The sequence below is a fragment of the Rhamphochromis longiceps genome, linkage group LG5, assembly GCF_057381845.1.
Source record: "Rhamphochromis longiceps isolate RC_006_pf linkage group LG5, R_longiceps_female_GT1.1, whole genome shotgun sequence".
Classification (NCBI taxonomy): Eukaryota; Metazoa; Chordata; class Actinopteri; order Cichliformes; family Cichlidae; genus Rhamphochromis; species Rhamphochromis longiceps.
In genome coordinates this window covers 8312711-8324150 of record NC_140561.1, presented here as the reverse complement: position 1 = coordinate 8324150, position 11440 = coordinate 8312711, and the positions used below count along the sequence as shown (strand labels likewise).

Here is an 11440-nt window from a genome sequence, read left to right as displayed (position 1 = left end):
ATCGGACTTGTTTAGTTTTTGTTTTTCATTTATAAAAACCGCATTTAAATTGTAAGCATTTTACAACTAATTTTAAAAGTACACTAATGTGACCAACTGTGCTTTTTTTTTTTGCACTTGACTTGTAAAAGCCTATATGACTTTTTTTATTTCACCATTCATTAACCGCATAGAGAAGTTTTCGTCGTTTAATAATGTTAAAGTTTTCTTGAAGCAAACGGTATTATTAAAGTTCTTCATGACCGGGCCAAGTGTCCTCTTGTGTGGAAATCAAAATATGGTCACCCTAAAGTACACCACGTGAGTCAACTGCCAAAACCTGTTTTTATCGAGGTGGTTTCTTGTGCTGATGGTGAGTACATTAAGTGTACTCCACTTACACTGATACTTTCAATGGAAACAGTTTGTTTTTGAATTTTTCACAGGCTTACATAGAGCCTTAGGAAATTGTTTTTTCACATTCCTGTGTACTCAGAAATTTAGATCTTGCATTAAGAAAATGGATTAAACAAAATGTGATTGGAAAATTCTGAAAGTTAATATCTTAATTTAAGTTACCTGGACAACTCCAACTCAAGCTAGGAAAGAACTTTAACCTCTAACCTTTAACCTGCTGAGGCTTCCTGATTGTTGGGTCTTTGCCTTGTAATATAATGTAATATATCACTAAAGCACTTCTGGATGGATGCAAACTGCATTTCGTTGCCCTGTACCTGTGCAATGACAATAAAGTTGAATTCTATTCTATTCTATTCTAATGTGACCCGATTCAAATGTTGTGAATTGGTGCCATATAAACATAATTGAACAAAATGTTGCATAAACTAAGACAGGCTCCAATTATTAGACCACACTTTCAGCACATTCCAACTAAAACAAAGCCTACTTTATACACCTTAATTTGTCAGGACTGCATCACAAAGTTGCAGCAGCATAATCAAACAGCAAGTGTATTGAACATATCAGTATTTTATTCAATTCTGCAACATTCTTGTATGACAGAGCAAACAGTCAACTCTATTTACAGTGTCACATTATTTATAATCCCCTTCACACCAACAGTTGGAACACTTTTACACCTTCACTACATCTCACATAAATGACTATTACAGATTAAAACTTGAGATGTACGCATCTTGATGGGTAGCTCCTCATCTTTAGAGATATGATTAGTGTCAATTTCTCTCCAATGTGTGGGAAGCTACAATTTGTGTGTACCGAAATGCATCATAAAACGAATCTATACATGCTAAATAGATCCTACAATAAGTGTTCCCTTCATGCATTACTGTTCAACCTGTAAATCCTCTATAACACAGAACATGGATATGGAGGGGCAACCTTTGTACAAAACACAATGTTAAAAAAACTGTTTAATCACATGTAAAACCTTTTTTTTTTCCCCCAGTGATGGCAAAACTATACAGCCTTGATTTTTCATTTACACATTCTTCTTCTTCCCCCTCAACATTCATTCGTTCTTTTCAAACACTGAAATAACAACTATGGAATTAAACATGCCTGGCAGCCTGACTCTACATCTAAAAGCAACATTCTCTTTCAGACAGGCCTAACACTGTCAATAACCTGATCGCTAACGTGTTGTTCAAACATGGCGCTAACCTTACAAGACGTGACTCTTTCTCCGCCACAAAGTACACCAGGCCCTCAGGAGAAATGGGAAAATAGCAACTGTAAGTTCTGGATAAGTAACATTTTGGCGTAAAAACACGAGCCATCTCAGGACAGGATCAGAGCCCGGCTAGGAGCGTGGGATTTTAGTGAGCGAAGGTAGCGCCGGGCTTTTTCTGTCATTATTAACTGGTCTTTAGTTTGTCCGCAAACAACCATTTCCCATTCCTTTGACATCTGTGGAGGAAAAAAAAACCCATAAACAGATGTAAATGACTTCACACTCTGATTACACTTATAACTCCTCTCAAAAGAGCAAAAAGGTGGAACATACTGGAACTGGGGGGACTGTGCTGGGAAATATGGCACTGTCACTTGGTCCCAAAAGGAAGCCCTGATCCAAAATGTTTTCGTGCCGCTTGCTGCTAAGTGGTGAAGAGCTGACAGAAATCAACATCGGTTCTTCCTGTGGCCAAAAAAGTAAGGACCAAATATCAAGAATTAGGATATGACTAAACCACACGCAGGCTAATAAAGCGTTTCCACACACTTTACCTTGATGTTGTGTTTGGCTGATTTACGTTTGGATGTAGGCATCACCTGGCAGTCCATTACATCCAGCGCCAACGACTTACGCACTTTCTTCATAGGAGGGCGATGCTGGCAATAAAAGACGATCAAATCGGCAAAGAGAAACAAGGTCTGTTAAAAATATCTGAGTGAAGAATGGAAGGAGGGTAGCAATGAGCTGTCAGCAGCTCTTAGCTCAAAGCATTCTCACAGAGTGGTGGCAGTAAGAGCCTGCTTTGGGTACAGCGACTGAACAAGGCTGCTTTCTGTGTGTGACAACTGTGATTGACAGCCCCGAGGTGGGCACTCCTGAGTGTGAAGAAAGGAGGTGCTATGTTCCAAAACTTTACAAGTTACAAAAGGCTCAGTGTTTGTGTAGCTGAAGGTCATTAACAGAATAAAATAGCATCCCCTGCATGCACCATTACAAAAACCCTTTTAAACAGAATTCCTCCGTACTAACATTTGTCAGTTTGCAGCTACGGCTCTAGGTGTATTATACTCATACATGTTGCACTCAGAATGATTTTTTCTTTAAATTATGTGGAACATAGCAGAACAAAAAGAGTGCAAAACCGTGCAGCCTATATAGTGGAAAGAAGACCACCTAAGACTATTCAGCCAGTAGGGGAAGGATATGTCATAAACAGCGGTAGATCCTTTCCCTGCCCCGGGTATTATTGTTTTTTGGCATTTGTGTCTTAAACTCGAATATTCAGTGTAGGATTAGCACTGTGTTATACTGCCCACAGTATAAGTGTACAAAAGTGAAGGGACCTGATGCATGTGAGCAGAAACACACTGCTATCACTGACAGAGCATGACAGCACATGTAACTGAACTGTAAAGTTTGATGATTTTAGCAACTTACATCTACTTACAACTGCTAGTGAGACTTTTAGTAGTTTTCCTAGGATCAGTTTCACTCCAGGTTTTAGATATTTAGTGCACAATATGTATACTATGGATGTTATGATCAGGAGTATCAAGATGTCAGAGCACCCGCACTACTACTATATTAGTATAGCGGGTCCATGGGGATGAAAAAAAAGAGACAGTTTTTGTGAATTGAGAACACTAATGATTTTTAAATTAAATTCTAGATATTGAGCTGCTAGCCAGAATTTTTTTAATTTTATGATGTTATTTTATTTATTTTTTCCAGTGTAAGCCTAATGAGCCATGATGATGACGACTTTCTTTAATTTACTGTAGTAGCATCTTCCTAAAGTGGACAAACTCAAAATTGTGTTTATTTTTATAATACATCTCAGCCTCATATTAATGGATGGGGTATCCGACCGGTGGCACTGACGTCACATCTTATGAAGACTCTAGAGCGGCTCTTCCTCAACCTCCTCCGACCACAGGTACAACATGCCCAGGACCCACTACAGTTTGCATACAAGGCGGGTGTCGGAGTGGAGGATGCCATCCTGTACCTCCTGCATAGAGCCCACTCACACCTGGATGGGGGAAAAGGCACGGTCAGGATCCTGTTTCTTGACTTTTCCAGTGCCTTTAATACCATCCGGCCATGTATGCTTCAGGAAAAACTGAACAGGATGGAGGTGGACCCCTGCCTGGTGGCTTGGATCTCCGACTACCTCACCGACAGACCACAGTACGTCAGGCTGAAGGACATCACGTCTGACACTGTGGTCAGCAGCACAGGAGCACCACAAGGAACTGTGCTATCCCCTCTTCTCTTCACCCTGTACACCTCTGACTTCTGCTACAACTCTGAATTATGCCATATTCAGAAGTTTGCAGATGACACGGCCATCATGGGGTGTATCTGGGATGATCAAGAAGAGGAGTACAGAAGTCTGGTGAGGAACTTTGTCGCATGGAGTCACACAAACCACCTGCAACTCAACACCTCAAAGACTAAGGAACTGGTTGTGGACTTCGGGAGGTCCAGAGAAGGTCCACTGCCGGTTCAGATAGAGGGGGAGGAGGTGGAGGTGGTCAACAAGTACAAGTACCTCGGGCTGTGGGTGGACAATAAACTGGACTGGTCATGCAACACAGAGCACCTGTATAAAAAAGCCCAAAGCCGACTGTACTTCCTCAGGAGGCTGAGGTCTTTTAACATCTGCAGGAAGCTCCTGAGGATGTTTTACCAGTCGGTGGTTGCTGGAGTACTTTTCTATGCTGTGGTGTGCTGGGGGAGCAGCACAGCAAAGAGGGACTCATCCAGGCTGGAGAAACTGATCAGGAAGGCTAGCTCTGTGGTCGGCATGAAGCTGGACACTCTGGTGACAGTGGCAGAGAAAAGGACATTAAAGAAACTGCTGGACATTATGAACAATGCTGGGCATCCTCTGCACACGGCCATAAACAATCAGAAGAGTCTGTTCAGTGACAGGTTGCTTCTCCCCAAGACAAGAACTAACAGACTTAAAAACTCCTTTGTCCCACACGCCATCAAACTGTTTAACTCCTCTCTGGAGGGGAGAGGGAGGGGAAACAGGTGGACAAAGGAGGGGGGAACAACTAAGCTGTAGTGCCTCTTTACCTCACTGTACAATACCTTGTGCAATACTTTTTGTAAATAGTCAACAGTGCAATAGACTCAATACTTGAAATGTGCAATTCACTTGTATTTTTATTTTTTATTCCTATTTATTCTATTTATCCCCTTTGTATATTTTATTTATATTTGTCTCTGTATTATATATATATATATATATATATATATATATATATATATATATATATATATATATATATATATATATATATATATATATATATATATATATAACAATTCTGTAACTGTAACTTCGGTCGTTGCTGTGCTTTTTGGAAGTCGAATTTCCCAGAGGAACCCACCCGAGGGATTAATAAAGTTCTATCTTATCTTATCTTATTATATTTCTTTATACTAAAAGAAAGGGGAACAATATGCAGGTGTATTAGGTTAGTAAATCTACCAGTCTGGCCTACTTGGAATCAAATGTTGGGCAGAAAGTGAGTCTGACACCAGCCTCTGACTGAAATGACTAAAAATCTGTGCAATGTATTAAAATCGGCTTTTAGTTACCACAGTTTTGCGCCTCTGTTCGGGTGGAGTTAAGCGCATCATTAAGTCGATCCCCGCATCTCTCAAGATGACCTCATTTATGTCGTCCTCGAGGTTGGGAGTCTGAGGCTGACAAAAGAGCAGAAAAGGCTGTTAACAGCACAGGAGAAAGACGAGAGCTAGCATGTTTTCCCAGACAGCACATGCTGATGCTCACCAGAGGCTGCAGAGGCCCGTACTTCTCCATGGCATTTTTAAACGGTGTTGGAGTTCGTGGGGTACACAGCTCAGACTTGTGGTTGGGTGTAACAAAACTAGAGAAAACAAAAAGGAGAACACAGAGAAGTTCATATACACTGTGTTAGATTAACAACGTATAATTCTTACTGTGAGAAAGACGCTAGAAGTCATTGTTCAGATTAACATCAGGCCCTGCTTAAACTATGTTAATGACAAAAATAAAAATCCTACTTCCAATTTTATCCACTCATTTCAGCTCAGTGTTACGTCACTTATGATCACCCTCACTGGTGGGTGTACCGCCTCACTAATACGTGTGGCTTTGAGCAGATAAGACACAAGCAGGCTGAATAGTTACAGTAATCGAGGTGCTGGCGAGATATTATGTTAGTGCAAGTGCTGCATTAAACACTGAACATAGGACTCGATTAGCCCATCGTCACCAATATCTAATCTCTCCAAACTTGAATCAGCATCAAACCGATATCTGATTTTTACACCACTTTACAATTAATGATTAGTTATTATTAATCTCTCACTCTCTTTCACAGTGTCTCTTTTGTCCTGTTTCCAAACCTCTGCCTGAGGCTTCTTCCTGTTAAAAGGGAGTTTTTCCTTCCCACTGCTGCCAAGTGCTTGCTCATGGGGGGGGGGGGGGGGGGGGGGTGTCGCCTGATTGTTGGGGTTTTCTCTCTATTGTTGTAGTGTCTTTACCTTACAATATAAAGTGCCTTAGGTGACTTTTGTTGTGATTTGGTTCTATATAATAAATGAATAAACTGAATTGATGTAAAAAAATACTAGTAATAAATGTTAATCCATTGAATCTGACATATTCAATCCACAACCCTTTGTACTTGTAGAAAAACACACTAATAATTCTAAGAACATTACATGAGATTAAAATGTGCAAGAATCATTATTATAAGTTGGTGGAGATGCTTTGATGGCATCAGATCTTCAGAAATTTGTCTGTTTTTAGATGAACCCATGAAAAACGAAGCCATCAGATGCCTCCACCAATTAGAGGACTCTTACACTGAGTTTTCCTTTTGAGTGAGAGGCGTCTTGTCTCGCTGCAGTGGAGTGGTAACTATGGCTTTCTGGCTGCACACGGGTGTGGACGTGAGAGGCGACTCTAAGTCATGAGTGTCCTGCTTAGTCCACATGTTGAGAAACTGCAAAAACACACATTTGTCAGTAGAGTGCATTAATAGGACATGACTGCGAGTACCACTGAACAAGGGACTTACTTGAGATGGAGAAAAGGGCAAGATTTTGACAGGGGTGCTCTTAGGAGTCATGGACTTGTTGGCGTCGGGAGACAAAGCGATGCACCTTCGGCTCCGGTGGCTCAGTATGGAGGGGGGTGTGACGCCCCCAGGAGAGATGGGGATGAGTTCTCCTTTGCTGCCTTTGCTTAGTTCCTGCAGGGCGCTGCCTTCCAGACGAAACTGATGTCGCTCTGGGCTGGGACTGTCCTCGGGGAGGTCAAAGGCTGCGAGGTTGCACCAGCCATCAAGATCCTTAGTGCAGAAGAGACATTTATTTGTTAGGTCAGCATGCAACCACGACTGTGAAATAGCCAAGACTGAACAGGTGCAGGACAAACTGTATAGAGAATACATTATAGACAATATAAAACCAGGACAGTTTTTTTTTTTTTTTAAATAACCCCGTAGTATTGTAGATATTCACCCCATCCACCATGTCTAACACTTCCTTCAGAGCTGGGCCAGTGGGAGACAGAAATCCGGAGCTGTCCACCACCCAGCTGGTGCTGTTCAGCGCTCCTGTGCTGTCCACCTCACTCTTGGGACTCAGACTGTTGGTTGGAGAGGGAACAGACTTTGACGGCCCAGCTTTGCTGGTGCCAGCTTTAGCTGACGTTTCTTGCAGCTATTGGAAAAAGGAAATTCTATAACAACACTAGCATAGACTAGTTTCTGATACTTAAGATAACTGTGTTATTTTCTTTAATGAATGCGAACAGTCACTTACTGAAGGAGGGATCTTCTGCTCAGAGTCCTTGTCTGAACTGTCTTGAGAGCAACTGGGCACCTGTGTAATGAGAAGAACCCAATTTCTGTATCTCACCATACATATCTTTTGTATCTTGTATCATAGAGGAGGACATCATGGAAACACAGCCCACCTGACCATCCTTGTTAACACGAGCCCACAGCTCCTCCAGCTCATTGGGCCTGAAGACCTCCCCGGAGTAGAAGCCCATCTCTAACTTCCGTTTGATGGTCGAATTCCAGTGATTCTTCACTGCATTGTCCGTCCTGTCAATATATATCAGGACATGAATTGCAGTGTTTCCCCACATACTGACTTTATTTGGCAACACAAAGTAATCCTTGCACTTGTTTTGAAAGTTGACTTATTGCTAACAACCTAGCCCTGGCCCTTCTCCTGAGACATCCAACAATGTAATACACTACCTCTTAAGTGTGTCTCACACCCTGTGGATGAAAGGATTCCAACAAACAACAGTAGACAATACTCTGCTGCGAAGATCTGCTGTGACCTACAGGCTCAGTCTAGCTGGAACAAGTCCCTTGTGGCTGAGAACAGAACAAGGACTACTGTTTAAGTTTAAGACTGTGGTGTAGGAGTCCATGCAGTCCATTGCAGGACAAGTGACCCACCAGATAGGCAGCTGATTAAATTGTTCAACAGTTGTTACAAAGTATCTGACAAGCACAGCAAAGTATCAAACTTTTCTAAGTTAAAAATTTAAGAATTCAATTCAGAAAAGAGCAGGAGTTTGCATGTAAAAGCTCATATCAGCCAAATTCTGTTTCTGGCAGAGTAGCTACTTGCCTTCCAGGGAGCAGTTTTGCGATCTCAGCCCAGCGATTGCCAAGCAGGCAGTGAGCCTTATAGATGATGAGGTCCTCCTCAGCCGTCCATGAAGACTTCTTGACACTGGGATTGAGGTGGTTGTGCCAGCGCTCTCTGCACTGCTTCCCCAGTCTGCCTTTCAGGTGCTTGGCTACCAGTGCCCACTGTTTGTTGCCATAAAGATTGACAAGCTCTATAACCTAGAGGACAAAAAAGAAAAGTTAAAAAAAAAAGAAGATCACCAGCATGCTTTTATTCACAACATATTTACTCCGTTAACACCTCTAAACTACCTACCTTCTCATCTTCCTCTTTAGTCCAGGGGCCTTTCACTAATTCTGGGTCCAAGACTTTAAACCAGCGGTGCTGACACTGATGTTCAGTATGATTCTAAAAAACAAAAAAGCAAACTCAAAATACTGAAAAAGATTTCTGTTGACATACATTCTTACAGAAAAGATGTTCAGACTCACAGGTATGTAGCTGGCTATGGTTTTCCAGTCATTTGGTCCCAGTTTCTGAACCAGCGTTTTAAGCTTCTCATCCTGTATACACACCCAAAAATGAGCATTTTTATGATCCCTGTCCTCTAAAGCCATCTAAATAGTCGGTTTACTTCAATGTTTAAATGAAGGTCTGGTTTACATTATATATATCAAAAAATAAAAATAAACAAATACCTCCTCTTGAGTCCATTTCACCTTCACTTTCCCTCCATCCCTCTGCTCTGCCACATCAGAATCAGTGTCCTGATGCATGGCCTCCTCTCCATCCTCACTGAGAGACAAACAACTGTGATGTGGACGAACATAGCTGACAGACAACTCACTACTGACCGGCCCTGGTGATGTCCGGAAGACAGCTAGATTATCGTTCTTATTTTTCTAGCAACTGCGCGGACAACAGCTCGCAGAAATAACATACTGTTTGCCAATTATGTCTGTGTTGAGCAGTGATTTATTTATCTAGTGAGATCTAAGAGAAACCGTGTTTGGCCTCAAGTTTAACCCTAAGCCTGTTTTCCGTGTCCGGAAAAAGGGCGGCACAGACACAAGCGAGCTCCCAGGCATAGCAGGGTTAGGTCAAACAGTAAAGACTGCAGTTTCCAACTGACTGTATTAAACAGAAGCCGTTAAATACTCACATTATCCCCCGTGTTAAAAAAAATAAAATAAGCACAGCTAATTTAGGTAATAAATATTAACATCTTACCCGCGCGGCCACCGGGACATTTCCCTCTATTTCTGTTGTTTACGGTCCGAAAGCGATTTCTCCGGCGGCCGTTGCACGTCATGTACATACGTACTCGGTATTATGTCGTCGTAATACCCGTGATTAATGTCTCTATGCTGTAGCCAGTGTTGGTGATGGAGGCTCGGCACTTTTCTAATGTTACAGCCTATACAACCAGCTGGTGCGGAGCGCCAGAGTTGTCCGCGCTCTTGGATTTCTATCTCGCGCTCTTCTCTGTCGTAGGAACCGGATAGTGACGTAGCTGCGCATTGGAGCTGCGCGTAGCCACAAAGAACGCTTCCGGTTTGTCCCAGCGGTGTAAATTTTGTTTTATTATCGTAAAATAATGTTTTTTGCTGTCATTTGTGTGTCCTAGTCAAACACTGTAAACACCCAATTGCTCAGAGGAGATGTTTAGATATTGTTACATAATAAAACAGTAAAACAGTAAATTTAGTTTGAAAAAACACGATTTTTCTACTAGAAAATTTCAGACACTTTCACATAAATATTTTTACTTATGAAGTCATTTTAATTTATTTTTTTGTTTGTTTTTTCATATTTACACTTTTAACTAAATATACTTTCTACCATTTCCTTCCCAGAAAATCTATAGTATGTTTGTGAACAGCTTTTAAATAATACAGTGCTTATTAGACCACCACCCAGTGTAAGGTTTATGCCACAGCTGCCTTAAATTGATAGTACTAGTATTCAAAAAGTATTTTTTTATGTTTCTGTATTGGTTAGGCCACCAGTATGTGTGAGCTCTTTAATAAAAATTATATTTTTATGCTAAAAGATTTTTTTAAACAGCATACAAAAAAATAGTTTTTAAAAAGTTTAGTGATTTTGTTAAAATTACAGCCTTAGATATAACCTAACAGATTAGTGCTCAATAAACCACAAGTAAATTAAAGGGCCTGAATCTGTACAGGGCTGACAGGTCCACCTCCTTCTCCCACTGATGATCTGCAGCTGGGTCAATTAGCAAGTAGCTCCAACAGCTTAAAAGCCAGCTGGAGCTCAGGCAGCTCTGATTAAACATGGAGACAATGGAGAAAGTGTTTGTGGTCAAAGGTAAGAAAACTGGACTGAATTAGACGTGTTCATTTGCCTCATCAGGTGATTTGTTTCTGAATTCTGTCCAACATGTTTTACCTTTTAGATATGAAAAGCTTTGAGTGCTCATCTCCATCAGAGCTTGACAGGAAGTTTTATGGGGAACAGAGTCTGCTGTCTGCACTGTCAGTGGAACAACTGTCCACATCGAGGGTGTTGAATGACACGACAGCTGATGGATTGGACACCAGGCCGTCTGTTGGAGCCTCTCTCTGCCTGTCCTCTGACACCGCCTCCCCCTATTCAGGGTTTTCAGTGAACACCATGAACACTCATGAAGCTGACGGCTGCTACCTGGCCGTCCCGTTACTGGGGAAGTCCTCCACTCCCCATATGCTCCTTCAGAAGCCAAAGCAGCCAGCTTGTTTTGATCAGTCATACAACGATCTCACCGCCTCGCAAATGTCATGGGACGTGTCTGTGATCAAGTCGGAGAGCAATAGCCCCAGATTCTACGTGGAGTCCTGCACTCTGGAGCAAACGTGGAGTCCAAAACCCTCACAACAAGAGTCACTAGCTGATGTTTCGCCCTGATGTGGCTAAAATTAACACTTTACAAGGGAAAAACGTTAGATGTCAAGTGTGATGTGTACTCCCAGCCTCTTAACACACTATGTCCAAGTTACCCCCTGCCCCGCCCTCAAATCTGTAGTTTGACATCATGTTCTGTTTTTAAGGGATCCATGTGAGGACTGATGCAGAACAGTTTGCCTTTTTAATAATCATATCAATGTTTTAACTACAAAAATATTTTCAAAGCACTGT

General features: G+C 41.7%; 2 protein-coding genes across 3 annotated transcripts; one reads left to right on the top strand and one right to left on the bottom strand.

Moving 5' to 3' along the window:
• Positions 1–949: 949 nt before the first annotated feature.
• Positions 950–9797, bottom strand: mybl2b (MYB proto-oncogene like 2b). 2 transcript variants are annotated; one of them, XM_085405628.1, is made up of 15 exons: positions 9533–9797; positions 9001–9097; positions 8794–8865; positions 8618–8710; positions 8300–8520; positions 7626–7758; positions 7472–7531; positions 7169–7369; positions 6724–6996; positions 6509–6648; positions 5448–5544; positions 5252–5359; positions 2188–2292; positions 1967–2098; positions 950–1869 (listed from the first exon to the last, which is right to left on the bottom strand). In XM_085405628.1, exons 1-15 carry the CDS (start codon positions 9550–9552, stop codon positions 1741–1743), a joined length of 1881 nt encoding a protein of 626 aa, XP_085261754.1. In that variant the 5' UTR covers positions 9553–9797; the 3' UTR covers positions 950–1740. The 2 variants fall into 2 exon arrangements, with proteins under 2 accessions (XP_085261754.1, XP_085261755.1); XM_085405629.1 differs by lacking the exons at positions 950–1869; positions 1967–2098; positions 2188–2292 and adding an exon at positions 4125–4460.
• Positions 9798–10097: 300 nt separating this feature from the next.
• LOC146669163 (uncharacterized) lies at positions 10098–11439 on the top strand. The gene is made up of 2 exons (XM_085405625.1): positions 10098–10633; positions 10722–11439. Exons 1-2 carry the CDS (start codon positions 10600–10602, stop codon positions 11207–11209), a joined length of 522 nt encoding a protein of 173 aa, XP_085261751.1. The 5' UTR covers positions 10098–10599; the 3' UTR covers positions 11210–11439.
• The last annotated feature ends 1 nt before the right edge of the window (position 11440 follows it).